At 50.6% G+C, this 17,454-nt stretch overlaps 1 protein-coding gene across 1 annotated transcript in view; it reads left to right on the top strand.

Annotated features, from left to right (window-relative positions):
* LOC144133457 (neprilysin-3-like) overlaps positions 1-17,454 on the top strand; it is a 44,035-nt gene that overhangs the window by 10,048 nt on the left and 16,533 nt on the right. Inside the window, exons 2-4 of the mRNA XM_077666555.1 lie at positions 10-189; positions 6,529-6,694; positions 8,197-8,295. Coding sequence (XP_077522681.1) covers positions 10-189; positions 6,529-6,694; positions 8,197-8,295 — 445 coding nt within the window. The remainder of the gene's footprint in view (positions 1-9; positions 190-6,528; positions 6,695-8,196; positions 8,296-17,454) is intronic.

Genomic DNA, 17,454 nt, shown 5'->3' with positions numbered 1-17,454 from the left:
CGAGTGCAGGTAGCATCGCTGAAGTCATTTTTGCGGGGGCTCAACCTCGACTTCTCAACTATGCGCACTGACCAGAATTTCAAGGTCTGGGACCAGATGACGAAGCTCTCCCTGGTGTACGGTCTCCACACCTTCGTGTCATTTAAAGTGAATTGGATGGAAGGCCGGCCCCGCCATCCGGTTTTGGAAGTATGACACGTTGAGAACTTACAACGCATTTGTTTAATTGTGCCACTTTTGGAACTCCCATCTTGTTTTATGCCAGGAACTAGGACCTTGGAATTTGTCCTCAGCCTGAAAATTAGCCGACTGTGACGCTACGCACAGTACTCAGATAAAAACTGGAGACCTATAATTTATATACTTATTTATTTATCTGTTTATACTGCTATCACCGCACGGCTATTATAACAGGGTGATGCAAGCATGATTTGGAAGAATGGCTTGTAAAGAAAAAAATTCACTAAGCACTGGTTATACAATAGAAAGCACAATAAACAAACAAGTCGCAGTTGGGCTCAACAACAAAAAATAAATAAAAAGTTAAATCATCACAATCGCGGTTACAGAAAAGAAGCAAACTAGCAAATAATATATAGATAGTGTCGTCTTAAACTTGATAAAATTATTTAACTTTAGTGCAAATACGTCATTGTTTCTGAGAGCATTGTGCTGGGGAAGAATGAAAAGTTGTTACGCAAAGAAAAATCTAGGTAATTAGATTATGCCTTTGACGAGCAGCGTATCCAGAAGAGAGATATGATAATAGTTATGTCAGTTCTATAGTGGCCACTAAATAATTAGTAAGAAAACTTCAGTCGAGAGTATGCTCAAAACAGAGCGGAGCTGCGAAATGCGCAGTTTATTTTTTAAGGCCACGGCCTTAGATGGGGCATTTTTGTGCTAACGTTCAGAAACTCGCGCTCGGTCATGCCCGCATGGTTATTCGAAGCTTCGTAACTCTATTGAGAAAGTACAGGTGGGCGGTCGATACTCGGGGAGTTTGCTCCGTTCAATGAAGTCGGTATTGGAAGGAAAAAAAAAGAAATCAGCAGTGCGGACACGACAGGGATAGTGAACAACTGGATCGGAACAATGGCCGATTCGACTAATTTTCTCTTTAGAAATTTGTAAGTCTATGTGGACTGCACGGGCGGCAAGCCTAGGTGCGGGATGCCGTTACTTCATGGAATTAGTGCTGCTTCATGCACACGCAGTGGCACTGTGGTCGTGCTGGCTGCAGCAAACTTTGTGCGCCTTGTACAGTATTGTTGAATACGAAAGGTAACACGCGAGCTCGTGGCTGCCACACTTCTCGAAGCGCTACCCTGCAAAAATTTCTTTAGGCTGTGTACACTTGCCCTTAAACTTCTATCTATAAATTCTATCGACTTAATATAAACAAGCCCTATAGAACAGTCTATAGACAATACAAATCCTTTAGATAGTATGTGGACAATCTATAGATTTATGGCAATACACTTTTAGTAGATATTGTCTATGCACAGCCTTTAGACTCTGAATAGACAAAGAAGTATCTATTAGAAGGCCATAGAGTCTGTAAGAAAGTTATAGACTGTCCGTAGACTATTTGTGTAAGGTCTGCCACCAAAAGCCGGAGGAAATAATTGGTATCAGGCCAAGGTTACTGAGAATTCACGTCTGCGCATTCGCGAAGCGTGGTGGTTTAGATCTTGCGTACTTTTTTAGAACTTGTATACTTTTTTTTTATTTGAAAAGCGCGCCATGAGGCATAAGTTGAAAAAAGGGGAAGGCGACGTAATGAGAACTTTGTGCGTGGATCTTGGTAAGTCCAGGCCATCTATAGAAACTATCTCCCGTGATAAGCCCCTGAGGTGTGCGGTGGGTGCCTGGCTTTGCTTCCAACCTTCCTGTACGAGGCGATCGCTTGACTTATCAGTATCCTGATGCCCGTCTATTGGCGGCCTGCCACCCTTCACCCAGGCTTGCATTCCGACGACCGGCATGTGTTCTCGCGCGGTAGTGGGAAGACGCCGCCATGTCCGGAACTCCACCGGCCTCGCTTACTCTCGATGAAAGATTCGACAGGCGAATGAACGCGATGATAAAAGTGTGAACAATGGTCACTTAGGCGCGATGTCCCTACTCTTACTGAAATTGGACTTGACATCGCTCGTCTTTCCTGATAAATTAAAGGTAAACATTTATCGCGCTACTTGACCTTGCTCAAACGGACTTTCAGCAAAGACATAGCCAGACATGAGTTTCACCGACTTACTGTTTTGAAGATGAAGATACTGCTGTGCATTATGTGTGCGCCTGCTTTGCGAAAACACAAGAGAGGGCATAAAGGAAATGATAGGTGCACAACTTTCAAAGTTTAAGATGGCATTGTGCTCATGTTACTAGCAGATATACTCTCTTGTTACCAGCAGATTCAGTATTCACGACGTCTTTCATGCCTTCGCTGACCGTTTTCAGCACGGCTTTGGTAGGAATAGCTAAAGCACTTACGTCGTAGTCTTGCAGCACAGTTGCCGTCTGTGTTTGTTCGCCATATACCTCTCTTAACGTTATCTACTTTATCTGTTTTTGCATCTGCCTTACACGTGTTAGAGCAGAGTTTTTTATGTTACTTAACGCTGGTAATGAAGATTACACCATAAAATTCAATATATCCGCAGATTCCTCCTCTTGACGCTGGTAGCCTTCTCCTATTTATCGCCAAATACGCGGCCTATTAATTTTTCTATGCCAGTCTTGAATGCTCAGCGCGAGCGCTGGACAGATTTAAAAGCGATATTATGGTACGCATCTGAAATCCACTCTTACAAAAAGATTCTGTGTATGGTCTATAGACTCTCTATAGACAAACCCTAGAGAACAGTCTATAGGCCTGACAATTCCTATAGACAATCCGTAGATTCATGGCCAAACGCTTTCAGTTTTTTGTCTTTAAACATTCTTTAGTCTATGAATAGACAGAAATATATCTATAAACAGAGAATAGTCTAAGGAGTCTGTAGAGAGTCTTTCGACCACGTTTCTAATTGCAGGCCAGTCTCTTCAGTTTGTTCATAGCCGTATTTTGCAATATCCTGCAAGTAATAAAGGACTAATTACTCAGTGGCATACACCCGAAGCAGCGAAACTGCTACATAGGAAAGCTATGCAGCTTTTTAAGAAGCTTCGCAGTTCAAGAAACATTCATCCCGGTGCGGGGTTCGAACCCGGGACCGCCGTAAGCGGAGCAGTGGCGCAGTGGCTCTACGAACTGAGCTAACCGGAACGGCAAGCTTATGGCAGGGCGAGAGCGAATTGATCAATAATTCGAACTGGGAACAGTGCAGTCAAACGTTTAAGGGAATACCCGAAGATGGAGTGAATTTGTAATAAGCGAGTAATTACTCATTGGCATCCACCCGAACGCAGCCATACGGCTACAAAGAAAAGCTATACATATTTCTAAGAAACTTCGTATTTGAAGAAAAATTCGTCCTGGTCCGGGGCTGCTTTCGGGTGGATGCCAATGAGTAATTACTTCCTTATTACAAATTCACTCCATCTTCGGAGATTTCCCTAAACATTTCACCGATATTCCAGATGTGTGACTTGGTAGGCTGGTTGTATCGGAGAGCCGATAATCCCACGTTCGATCACCAGTCTCGACCTAATTTTGTTGCTCGAAAAGAGTAACTTGTGCCGTACAAGAAACACCGGTGGCAGCAACTGCCATCGCACGGCAGTGGCGTATTTCCTTAACAGCTGTACCATTGCTCAAAAAGTGGTACTGGGACTCCCAGGGAAATATGAATCTAATGCTGAGAATTACCAATTCCACCTATATGGGTATGAACTCATTAACGCTATAGCCACGTGGTCGTGTGGATATATATATGAAACGGCTGTCGCGATCGTGTAGGCGAGCTGCTATGGCCGAGTCTCAGATGCTGTGGGGTTGACATGGGGAGATAAGTACTTTCTCCCCACTCAATCGCGGCTGACACGGTTCAAAGCCGCCCGGACCCCACCCCGTGATCGCGCACGCTACCGAGCGCTCGCCGACCACGGCGGGCCTTGCTCTGGGGGAACAAAGGAACGACACATTGGCTGACACAAACAGGCATTTATTGCTACAGAAACAATAACGCCAGCTAGCAACAAGGTACGCTAATGAATCAAGGACGTCCGACTCACCAGCAAGGTTCCGAGCGAATGTTCGCCCGCGCTAGGGCAAGGGATATAAACTCCGCAGGCCGGACGGGACGAGTACGGGAGCCTGTCTCCCCGTCGCTTCTTCGCCCCGTCGGCGAAGAGCGGAGACCCGAGCGACGCGTCCGCCCAGGGTGATTATCCCGGCCCAAGAGAGCCCATCTCCCGCGGGCAGGCTTCAGCAGTCTCCCGCGCAGCGACGCTGGCGCCCTCTCTTGCCAGTTAATGTAACTGACAAGGGAATCCGCTCAGCCTCGAGGTGAGATTGCCGCTGCACGGTGCCTCGCGGGAAAGCAAACTCAGGGGGCTGCAGGGCAGGTCCCCACATCCCCCCAACCTTAAATAGACCCACGCGCCTGAAAGTACATGCTATGGAGGAGTCTCCTGGTCTTCATGTCTTTGAGGCACGTCTTGCAGCGGAGGTCACGCCGACAGCGTCCACGCAGACTTCCGCGGTATTCCGAAGGCGGCGTGAAGGTCTCCGCTGGGATGACTCGTATGGCCCGCGGACTACCGTGTCCGCAGGCCCGCGAATCGAAGGCCGGTGGGAAAACTGCAGGCCAGGATCCTGCAGTAGTCGCCAGGGCAGCAGCAGCCGAGGGTGACTGCTGACTGGTCTCGCCACAGCTGCCCCGGATGGATGCGGCGAACAGGATACAGGCCGCTCCGTCGCAGCAGGTGGCAGCGAGACGATGTGCACCGGTCAGCAAGCCTGGGTGGCTCCACCGGATCTGCAAAATTGTCGAAACGCTCTCGGCGTGCCTTTAACGTAGGTCACGGGAGGGGAAACGGCATCCGCAAGGGCCTCGTGGCACAATGCCTAACTCGCTAGCAAAACGTGTCGGCGGCTGTGCGAACGCAAAGTTCGAGTGAACAAAGCCCTTTCTTGAGTTGAACGAGACTGCTCAGTTCGTGCGAGGTTACAAAAAAAACGGACGGGCAGCAAAGTGCGCCCCCTCTCAACGTCACGGTCCGGTGGTCATGTCTCTTTTAATGTGGTGCAGGCAGCTCCGAAAAGCCTCAGGCCTAACGACCACTCCGACAACGACCGTGACCACAAGAAAGACCCGAAACGGGTTTTGTGCGCCCAGCCGCGAGGAGACATCAGCTTTGTGGGGTGGTCCTACCCCGCTCACTGCACAAAGCAGCTTCTGAGCGGTCGGCGCCCACCGTATCGGACGGTGTCGGAGCGCCCGGTGCCGAGCTGCAATACCAGCGAGCTCGTAGCGGCACCCGTGGCCCCAGGCCACCCGGCTCCCGGAGCCGCGACTCCCAGAGTCGAAAAAGAGATAGTAGAGAAAATATATACAGAAACTCGGACCACCCACGCGGCTTCCGTACTCACTCGCTTCGGGCTCGGCGACTCCGCGGGCGCTAGGCCTCGAACTCCCTCGATGCGGGCCAAGTCATTCTCACGAGGAAACTCCAGGGAAAAAAAATGTGCTGAGCATGTCGAAAAGTTCAAACATGCTGCAGCGCAATACACCTCGCACTCAAGAAAGCATGCCGCAGGTCCTAGCGATCAAAATTCACTCTAGGCCTAGCACTTGTCAAGTCCGGACAAAGAGCGTTCCTCGAACCGAACCGACAGTCGTCCAATGTTCCAAGAGCAGGCCCCACGTTGGGCGCCAGATGTGGGGTTGACATGGGGAGATAGTACTTTCTCCCCACTCAATCGCGGCTGACACGGTTCAAAGCCGCCCGGACCCCACCCCGTGATCGCGTACGCTACCGAGCGCTCGCCGACCACGGCGGGCCTTGCTCTGGGGGAACAAAGGAACGACACATTGGCTGACACAAACAGGCATTTATTGCTACAGAAACAATAACGCCAGCTAGCAACAAGGTACGCTAATGAATCAAGGACGTCCGACTCACCAGCAAGGTTCCGAGCGAATGTTCGCCCGCGCTAGGGCAAGGGATATAAACTCCGCAGGCCGGACGGGACGAGTACGGGAGCCTGTCTCCCCGTCGCTTCTTCGCCCCGTCGGCGAAGAGCGGAGACCCGAGCGACGCGTCCGCCCAGGGTGATTATCCCGGCCCAAGAGAGCCCATCTCCCGCGGGCAGGCTTCAGCAGTCTCCCGCGCAGCGACGCTGGCGCCCTCTCTTGCCAGTTAATGTAACTGACAAGGGAATCCAATCAGCCTCGAGGTACGACTGCTGCTGCACGGTGCCTCGCGGGAAAGCAAACTCAGGGGGCTGCAGGGCAGGTCCCCACAATGCTTAGCAAGCGTCCTTGCTTTTGGCTCAATCCATGGTTATCCGAGTTAAGCCAGTGCATATTTTTGAGATGGAAATATGCAACTTGCTGGTGTTCCGACGCATTTACGCAGATAGCAGTCAACCGAGACGACGAGAGACGGATGGAAGACAACTTCATGAAGCTTGGCGGCCAGCTGAGGCAGGCACGTTCCTACGCCGAAAAGGTCAAGCTCTACGAGCCGAACATCCGAAACGTTTCTGCCTTTGCCGCTCGCATTGTGCGAACCGAGCAAATTGGTACGTATAGGCCTTTGCTGACCATTGCATGGCAAACTTATATTGCGTGAATTTATTTGCGATAATGTTTGATCATCTGAAAGACGAAGCAAAAAAAAATCTATCTCGGCCTTCCAATTACTTTGACGGAAAAAGAAGCCAATTTGGCTGCTGAATGCGACACGTGATCAAATTACCCCAGTAGGTCTGAAGCGGGTGTCGTGAACATGAGAGATGGTTCGCAGGATGATGAGGCGAGGGCCACAGTTTTTGAGTAAACGTTGCAGTGCACTGGGATTCGCAGCCGATGAATGAGACGCTTAGGATGTCAGGGAGGGTCAAGAGTGTAAAAATCACCCCCAAGGTGGACACTTTATCAATGATTACCTGTTACGAAGCGTCAGCAAAGCCGCTCTCATAGACACCCCTGCTATTGCATCCATAGTGTAAACTGCTTCCATAGACGCCCTTGCATTTGATGGCTGATATTTCAACTCCCTGCCGATGGCTGGCGCATGTTGCTACTACCAGTCAGGTCCGAAATATCACGCAGATAAGAACGCAGTCAGTACCACTCTTGTGCGATAAACGGGGGGCCCATGATCTCTGGCTATGGAAACTGCTGTCTCAGAGTGTGAAAGCGACACTACGCCCGGATACGGCTCGACGGTCTCCTATGGAGTCGCATAATTTAAATCATTATTGCTCTCCCCCCCCCCTGAGCACAGCCATTGGTTTTAGGCGACTTGTTTTACTAGCTTAGTAGTATGGATTACTAGTTTTGCAGGAAATAACTCAAACTAGATCAATGGGACTAAAATTAGTAAAGAAAACAAAATCGATATTCATCAGTTAAAAAATAAAACAGTTTGAGATATCATAGCCAACGATGTACTGGAAGAGTTAAGAAGCAAAGGCACCTAACTACGGGAAGTAGTGTACCACAGATCCTCGTCATGAGAAGGTAAAGGCTAGAAGGATAAAAGGGGAACTGAATGCATTTGGAAGTTACCCAGAAGTTGTGAATAAGTAGGTCAATATTTCTGATGAGAAAACTATTCAGTAGTTGTGTTTGAAGATAAGCTAAGTTTGAGGAAAGTAAGCAGCATTCGCTTAAGACCAGTTGCTGGTCCAGCTTGGTGTTTCATGCTTTCATTTACACAGCGCGAAGACGAACACGGACAATAAGGGGGATGCCACGCAGCGCTTTGTGATCAAATCAATTCAATTCAAAATTTAGTCATCTTCGTTTAGTGCATAAGTTCTTCCTCTCTCGACTCTTATCCGTGTTCGCCTTCGCTGTGTGTAAATGAAAGTGCATAGCATTCGTTATTTTCACCTTTCATAGTGTATTGTTGTAGTGGTCGAACACATGATTTCAACTGATGTTATTAGAATTATTAATGTAAACGTAGGGGCCATGGTTTATGATTAATGAACTTCAGATGCCTGTGGTGCCCAGTGGCTTGTGATTGGTTGCGTGGACCTTATGCCTTTCCTCATTTGCTCTTTTTTTGGTGCAGTGCGGCAAATGATGCGAATCCTCCGGCGCAATGCACCGTTGTTCACGGCGGCAACCCTGGGGCGGCTGGGAGAGTTCACGAACAATTCCATCTCAAAAGGTGTGTTGGGCTCTTCAAAGCAAATGTCACTTTGCATAATTTGAGGCTTCGTACGAAGCCTCAAATTACAAGAATTTCCATAGACTTCTGTCTATAAGGTCTATGGACTCCGTGTCGACAAACTCTAGAGAGCAGTCGATAGGCTATACAAATGCTATAGACAATCAATAGATTTATGGCTGTACTTTTTTAGTAGACTTTTCTCTACAGGCACTGTATAGACAAAAATAAATATCTATAGGAAGGCTAAATGAAGTCTATAGACTCTGTAGACTGTCTATAGAACATTTCTGGAAGGGGTAGGCTCATGCATTTCAATTAAGGCTGCCATCTAGGTACAGGTGCAAACAAGCGTAAACGGAAAACGATATTCCATTCCAAGTGGAATCACGTATTAACCGAATGAAACATCAATAATAAATGTTCCTCGCACAATAGCATGGAGGTGCCATAGCTGCCAAATTGATTAGGCAACGCGTGAAACATAGCAGCTGCTTGTGCTTCTTGTTTTCTAGTTGTTTAGTTTTGTGCTACAAGACTTTTTCTGCTCTTGTAGTGCTTGCACAGTGGCTGCTTGTCTTTTCTGGCGCTCTAGTCGTCCAGTTTTACGTTGGCAGTGTGTTTCTGTGTTCTTGCAGTGTTTGCGCAATTTTAACCCGACAGCGTTAAGGGCTCCATGTCGCAGAAAAGCCCCTGTCGTCGGCGGCGTTGGCCGTGAGCGAAAAATCCCAGAAGCATTAATAAATAAAACCTAGTAGAGTGAATTGATGAACTATTTCTTCAGATAGGGAAGCTCAAGGCCATTAATTCGGGAATGGGGTTGTTTAAGGAACGGAAAAGTAGGGGTCTATTGATGCATGAGGAGACGACATGGGAGGTCTAGCCACGCTTTACACTGCTTTGTAGAGGCCACTTAGCATATTTTCCAATATTTTCCCAGATGCCGTTCGCTCCGGCTCCGGCCAATGCATGAAATTCCTCATCATCGGTTTGAAAACCATGCTTGGAGACGAGGTGGTCGCGTCCCTTGCGGAACTCTGAACAATGCCAAACTAGGTGGTACAGGCCAGCACGACACATACAGCCACAGTACGGGCACTTCACAACGTCAGTATTACCCCGTTCATTACAGCGAGGGCTGGTAGACCATTTACTTATGATGTTGGGCGTGTAGGCGGCATCGGCGATGATCTTATTAATGATGATCTGCTCATGCGATGTGAGAGCAGCTGAGGCATCAAGGTAACACGGTGGTGTGACAGCCATAAGTCGTGCACGGCTCCTCTGTTTGGCACGCTCTAGTCTGCACATTAGGACAGCCAAGTTGTTGGACTCATCAGTAGGGTCTTCGGTAACGGCGTGGTATGCAAGCGTAGGAAGAAAGGAGACTCTGGTTCCCGTAGTCATCGCCCGCGTCCAGGGATCCCCGCGAGGCGGATGCGCACGTTACGTGTGGAGAGGGTCCTCGTTATAGAAGTTTATGGAGCTCACGTGCAGCTTGATGTGAAACAGAGTAGAAATTGGTCGAGCTGGGGGATCGAACCAGGGCCTTCGGAGTGCGAGACGAGCAGGCTGATTGACTGACTGAAACTTTATTTCAAAATGTATACAGGGAGCGAGTGGAGCGGTCCTTAAGGGGGGCCCGAAACACATTTTCAGTGCTTTGTTTTGCCTGTTGGTTGCATAGAATAAGTTATAGTGTAGCTATGAGCATCGGTCGTACCACGTATACTGTGGTTTTTAATATTTTAATTAGCTCGAAAAAACAAATTCGTGGCGCTGACGGTGTCACCATACAGTGGCGGTGTTTAGCAGAGCATATGACATCACTTAGTGGGAGCTTGATGATTGGACAGAGTATATATACCGCAAATTCTGTTAATAACTTGAGATACGTTTTGTCAAGTCTTTGTGTTTTATACTGCATTAACAAAACCAATTTGTTTGCCCTAGATAAAACAGCTGTAAAGCTAGTAAACCAAAACACCACCAGAGGCTCTGGCTACTTTTTGCATTGAAGTACTTTGCGCCTCTGTAAACATCCTACGACCTAGCACTCAACACTTATGGCTACTCTGTATGTATCTGAGAGCGGCTTTGCGGAATCAATGGGATCGAGCCATTGAACTCTATAAGCGTTCGTTGCGGTGCCAAGGAAAGATGCGTACGTTTCACATTTAGCAGTGAGTGCGAATCGTCAGCTTGTGGAGGATCACCGTGCGGCGGCGCCAGATGGCGCTACGTTTCTGTCAACTGCGCGCGCTCCTTGCTCGCCGTGACCAACCAGCGCGATAGGAGCGACGGGCGATGGTTGGTGGAAAGCAGTATCGGTACACGCTATGCTAAATGTGTCTGATATCTTGCGCAGGCTGTCACACAGTCACAGTATCTCGCGCTCGAGTTCGGATCCATAAGCAAGGGAACGTCACTGCTCAGTGTTCCATTCTGCGCCGCCGACGTGACGATGAAGCATCGCTGACTCAGCTGGGCGTGCACATGGTTGTTCTAACCGTGCAAACGGGGCTTCCAGCCTTGGCATGAACGAGCTACAGAGAACAGGCAAACATGGAGTGCAAACTTCCGCCACGTGCAAAGATAGGCTGTTATGATTGGTCACACTAAAGGGCGTCCTTGGGAGAGTGAAATGGGAATCCGAAGCTGGACTAAAATCGAGTTGAGGGCAGCATTTTGTTTGCCTGTGTTCTGAAATTGCTTCATTGAATAACTCCCGTTCCTATGCATCGATTCTCGTAATTCTTTGAGTCAGCATCTATGTGACATAAAGAATCCGTCTGAAATGTAACCGGCATCCATTCAAGCGCTGTTTCGAAGCCCCGGCTGTTGCTTACAAACTCTTGGTGGGCTGCTCATTACAACCGCCCATTGGCGGTAGCTGGTGCTCGGGCGCGCCCGAACAGGGCCTTTTGGCTCGCCAGGTCACAGCAGCCGAGCAGGGCCGCCTTCCAGATCTCCCGGGTAGGGCTGGGGATAGGGGGAAGATGCGGGGTTGATTGGCATGCCCACACCATGTGGGAGATCTCCGATGACTTTTCCCTACAGTGCGGGCACTCGCCCTGTGCACGCAGGGTCGAAAAGTTTGATGACTGCCGGGCACAGCAGTGTTTTAGTATAAAGGCGAAAGAGTAAGCGTTGCTCCGCCTTCGTGAGACCCTTGCAGGGCTTAAGAAAGATTGCATGGCCGAATTGGTAATATTGGATGATTTCCTTGAAGGTAAACGCCGGATTAGTGCCGGAGTCGGCATCGGGGGGAGGCGAGGGTAATGTCCGCAGAATGAGCGCGCGGGCACCAGCGTCGGCCGCTACGTTGTCCTCGAGACCCGTCTGCGCGGGAGTCCATATTGTACGGGACGCGGCAGCCCCGAGAAAATTACTACGTTGAAGTCAAAGGTATGCCAAATAGGGAATAAAGCCCCTTTCGATTATCCTGCAGGCCCCTCGCGAGTCGTCGGTAATGATGACCCGCTAGTCTTGGTAGGCAGCGGCGATCCCGACTGCCACCTCTTTCGCATGGGTAATGTCTTGTGCTTTGAGCGTAAGGCTGTTCACTGCGGTCTTTTGGTGGACGACTGCGGCCGTGTACCAACCACTATGGTGTGGGCCAGTGACGTCGGCACAAAATACTCTGTGTTTGGGTCCATAGTAGCATGCCAAGGCTCTCGCCCGCGCGAGGCGCCGTGCAGTATAACCGTCCTGTGTCATGTTGGCCGAAAGAGGGCGTACATGCAGGGCGTATCTCCAGATTTCTGGGATGCGCACGCTCTCTTCCGTCAGTGTTGGATGGTGGATGTGAAGTCGGGCAAGCAGGCGGCGACCCGACGGCGCCATTGAGAGTCTTGTGCTGTGGTTTGCCAAGTGCGCTTCTCGAAGGGGTTGACCATCCCCAGGCCCAGGAGGCGCTGCTTGGACGTGGTGACCGGGAGGTCGAGAGCCCGCTGGTAAATCTTACGGAGAACCACCTGAAGACCTTTGTCGTCAGATCTGCGAAGGTGCAGGTAAGAAGTCGAGTACAAGACTCGACTGGTTACGAGTGCGTGCGCCAGCCGCAAGGCATCTTTGCACCGTAACCCCCCGCGGTTATTGGAAACCCGGCGGATCATGCGGCCCACATGGTCCCCCACCTGGCGCATTTTGGTCAGTGTTGTTTCGACAAGGCGATGTTTCTTTATGAAGATACCCAGTACTCTGATCTGAGCGTATTCTGGGATGGGTGCGCTCGCTACGGATAATTCGACTTTGGTAGTGTACTTCGGCTAGGGTCGAATGTGGACAAATTCCGACTTGGCCGGGAAGCATTCAAGGCCGCAGCTGCGGGCGTAAGCGTCCACAATCTCCTAGCAGGTTGGCTTCAATATCTCCTATCGATCCGTGCTTAGCCCAGATGGTGATGTCGTCGGCATACAACCCGTGCTTTATACCCCTTACACTTTCCAGCTGAGCCGGAAGTTTCATCGTCTCCAAATTGAGTAGCAGAGGTGAGAGGTGCGTGCCCTGCGAGGTACCCTCTCGTACATAATTGGTAGGGGCCGTGTTCTTCATTTTCTATCCGGATATACAATTATGGGCGTAGAAAAATTGCCTAATGAACTTAAACGTGTTGTGTCCACAGTTGATTTGGGAACGGCGCGTCAGAATTATGTCGTGTGTTACATTGTCTAAAGGCCCCTTCATATCGAGGGCGAGTACTACCTTGTGACTAAGGGGGTATTCGACGGGATTCAGAATTTCGCGGTCTAATTGAAGCAAGACATCCTGCGCGCTCCGGTGCGGGCGGAACACGAACATGGTGTCTGCGAATACATTTTGGTTTTCCAAAAACACGACAGCGTGTCTCGCACCATAGTCTCCATCAGCTTCCCTCCCCCCCCCCCCCTCTATACATGAGGGAGATGGGGCGGAGGTTGTCCGTGTTTATGGTTTTGCGGGCTTTAGGTCCCCGCCGCGGTGGCTCAGTGGTTAGTGCGCTCGACTACCGATCCGGAGTTCCCGCGTTCGAACCCGACCGCGGCGGCTGCGTTTTTATGGAAGAAAAACGCTAAGGCGCACGTGTGGTGTGCGATGTCAGTGCACGTTAAAGATCCCCAGGTGGTCGAAATTATTCCGGAGCCCTGCACTACGGCACCTCTTCATTTCTTCTTTCACTCCCTTCTTTATCCCTTCCCTCACGGCGCGGTTCAGGTGTCCAAAGGAAATAGAGCAGTATGAGACAGATACTTCGCTATTTCCTTTCCCCAAAAACCTATTATTATTATTATTATTATTATTATTATTATTATTTTATTATTATTATTATATTAGGAACGAAGGTGACCAGGGCGGTCTTGCATTCGACTGGGAGGAGTGCCTCACCTAGCCAGATTGAGTTTATTTATGCGAGGAGCCCCTCGTAGGCCGGGTCGGGAAGATTGGCAAGTAATTTCAGTTATTTTTTCCCTTCCCGGCGCCGTTCCTCGTTTACTCAAGGCCGCCTTCAGGTCTTGGAGCCGGAAAGGTTGATCCAGTTTCGCGTTCTCGGAACCAGCATACGAGTACGCTGGCCCTCGGGGGTCGTGTTGAATGCAGAGGTATTGATCGCGTAGTTTCCATGCTAATTTTGTGGTATCTCCTTCGAAGCTATGGATAGCCCTTGGAGATGTTCTTGTGCCTCGGCTCTTGTTTTAGTCGGATCGATCAAGGCGCGAAAGAGACGCCAAGTGCTCCGTCTAGACATATGTCTAGCGGCCGTGCTGCACCGGTCCACACAATTCGAGTCGCCGAGCAGGTCCGCGTACTCAGCCGCTCGCTGGGTGAGCTCGGCGATGTGAATTTTGAGTTTCCGATTATATTGCTGTTGGCGCCATCTGCGGACGAGGCTATGCCGTGCCTCCCAGATGCGCAGGAGATGGTTGTCCACCTCCGGCGTGGCCTCCGATAGTTGAACTTGAGTTTCTACCGAACGAAGGTGTTTCACTAATTTTTGTGACCATGCGTGGTAGCCTTGTTCGTGGGTAGGGGCCGACTGCAGTTGGTGAGTCGATGCTGCAGAAAATTGAGAACCAGAACACACGTGATCCCAGAAATGTTAGTCTGGAGGGGAAGAAAGTTGAAATGGTGCCCTATCTTCACGGTTTTTCACACAACCTGAAGAAAGTGGCATAACGGCTCGGCGTGACGGCGGCCTTCTCTGCGCCTTGTAAGCTGTCTGGATTATTTTCACGAATCGCGAAGGCCAGTGAGGGGAGGAAATCCAAGAGCTGCACTCTGAAGCATGCCAACACGTTCGTTGCTTGTTCGACTCGTGTCGTTTACAAGTTACAGCTGTCACGTGGTAGTGTGTACACGGACGAAACCGGAAGATGTGTTAATGACCGCGCACGCGAACATAGCAATTACCTCCGAAATTTGATCAAAATAATCTCCGACGTTACTGCAAGAGTTGTAATGATTGTGTTCCGGCTTTCATTTCCTAACGAAAAGTGTGCGTGTGCACGTTTGACAGGCAAAGTATGTGCCTTTTGTTGTTTGCGATGTATGGAGCGTGTATCCACTCCTTCGTGAAACGCCACTTATGTATTTGTTTTTTAGTTTTTTTAAGTGTATCTGATACGCATGCGTCTTCTGGTGTCCTAGGTTGGCCGTTTCTGGATTAAACTTCAGTTGTTAGTCCAGCCTTGTCCTGTGTCCTTCTTTTCCTGGTGTTTCTTGCCTTTGCTGGTGAAGATATGTATGAAATACACCAACTAGCCCACATGGTTACCTTGTTACAGTGTTTGTGTAGGTTTGCCGGAACTTTGTCCAGTCGGGTAGGCGGGCTTGGGCGTGGGATCTTGCCAGTGGTTTGGTTCCGACCAAATCAGCGGTCCAAATCAATCAAGTTGGCTGTATAATTTTTTTGCACGCAGATACAGGAAGAGGGATCTTGCTGGAGCGTAACATAATTCGTAAGGGTTGCGCCGCTCCCTGGCTCCTAGAGGGCGACCACCGCAAGAGGTAAATCGAATGTTGACAGGAAAAGCCGGAGGTTCGCCCGCTTGGCACGGGAACAGAATCCGCGGCAGTTCCACTGGGTAATTTCGATGGGGTTGGCCGAATTGGTATCAGGAGAGCGCCTAAATTCAGTCCTGTCCGCCATGGTCAGTTAGGTGAGAGGTCGATTGTAGGGACGCTACTCTGGAGCCAGCATTCACGGTGAGGGGGCCATCCTCTATTCCTGAGAGCGAGCAGCTGGCTTCGTCTTCTACTAAAGTTTCATGGCGCGACGCATTTTGCGATAGCGGCCAGACACGTCTTTGATTAGACCACCGACGCGTCGGACACCACGCGAAGATTGTTCGATGTGCTGTGCGACGATTGCGGGTACAATTTCGGTCGTCCTGGCGATCGCGGGGGTGGCTTCCGCGGAAATTTGACTTTCTTGGGCTTTGAAGCTGGCCTCTAGACGGGCCTCAAGTGCAGCTTCCGCCTTCAGTGCTGCGTTCGGTGCCGCGGGCTCACTCTCCATTGCCTCGGTAGCGGGGCTAGAGGTGGGAGTGATAGGCTGTTTTGATTGCGAGTCTAGGAGCGGAGTTTTCTGGAGCAGCATCTCAATTTTGCCCTGAAGAGCAGCTATTTTGGTTTGCTCGGCACTGCGTGCCGCAGGGGGGCAGGAGGGAGGAGGAGGCAGCCCTGTCCGTACCGCTCACCTGCGTTCCACGTTTCACGGCGTTGACCCAGACCCCGGTCTGATCGTGTGGTGGCGCTGTCGACTGCTTTTCAGTGTCGCCGTGTGCTGGCGCCTGCATCAACGGGCGCTTGCCGGCTCCTCCCGCGGCCACGTGTCACCGGCTTGGTAACGCAACAGGGCTGCCATGATGGCGGCTCTTCTTGGCAGCTGTTTTCTTCCTTTCGCCCGCCCTTCGTGGTGATCATCTTGTGCTTGCGGGATTTCGCCGCACACTCCCACGAGTTTGTGGCGTTTGCACCGGCGCATACCGAGCACCGCGGCACACACTCGTGAGGCCCCCCTCCTGAAGCGGGTTCTGTGGCAACCCAGAGACCACAAGTGTTCAGCTGCGTCTTGGGACAAGCATCCACTCGGTGGCCAACGGCCCCATACAGGCCGCAGGGCGGGATCGTCCGGTAGTAGTTTCTCACAGGGTTCAGCATGTTCTCGTAGTGCACAAAACGCGGTTTCTCCCTCCCGGCGAATGTGATCCGAGCTTTGTTAGAGGAGCCGAATTTCTTAACATCGGTGCAGGTGCCTGCCCTCACTGCACCTGCTGCCGAAGCAATTCAGTAGAGTCCGAGTTGCTGACGGTGATGACGCCCTGGCAGCCATTGCCTCCGTCTTGTCGAAGGTATCCGTGGAGTGGAATATTCCCATGCTCGGTGTTAATGGAGCTGTCCTCGAGGAGCCGATCAGCCGCCGCCGGGTTCGGGGTGTAAATCACAACGAGGGTTTGTTCACGGGATGGCAGAACTGTAACAGACCTTGCTACCTAGGGGCCGAGGTGGGCCGTAATGGCGGCGCCGTAGCGATTCTCTGAAAAGGCTTGGTGCAGCGACATATGTTTGCACGGTTTGAGCACGACCACAATCGAAGTCGTCTGGGCCCGGTATTAGGAGTTGGCGAGGCTTGCAGTTGGGAAGGGCCTTCACTTTGCTTCCTGCAGCGCGCGAGGCAGGAGGCTGCGTCTTGCATGCCAGCCGGTGTCCCGTAGGACGGGGCAGCGATGGACACCGACAGCTTGGCTTGAATGATCGAGCGGCACGCGACCGCTTCGTTGAGAGATTGGTGCCAAAATTTCGAAACAGAAGCGGAGTTTTCACCTTCTAATGTTGAGACTGTCGTCCAGATGACGCCGTCGAGATCGTAACCCCTCACGAATGATGCAGGGTCAGCCATTTTACCTCGGGAGGCCGGTTCCATGCCGCGGCGCGTCGGCGTGGAACGCCAACGCCATTAGGTCAAACTGCGTCGCCCGGGTGGTCGGGTGTAATTCGGCCGTAAAATTTGCAAACTTTGGCCAACCTGGCGAAATTTGGTGTCCACGTAATCCAGATTGCTTGCTGCGTCGAAAGACATTGGTCTTGTAGGGGCGAAGAAGATGAGCCTTGGCTGCTGTCGAAAAAATTAATGTGGATTAGCTCAGCCAATACAGGCTATAAAAAGCGAAAGATGTC

This window comes from Amblyomma americanum, chromosome 5 (assembly GCF_052857255.1).
Source record: "Amblyomma americanum isolate KBUSLIRL-KWMA chromosome 5, ASM5285725v1, whole genome shotgun sequence".
Taxonomy (NCBI): domain Eukaryota; kingdom Metazoa; phylum Arthropoda; class Arachnida; order Ixodida; family Ixodidae; genus Amblyomma; species Amblyomma americanum.
Note: the sequence above shows the minus strand (reverse complement) of the source record. Positions and strands in the feature narration are given on the sequence as shown.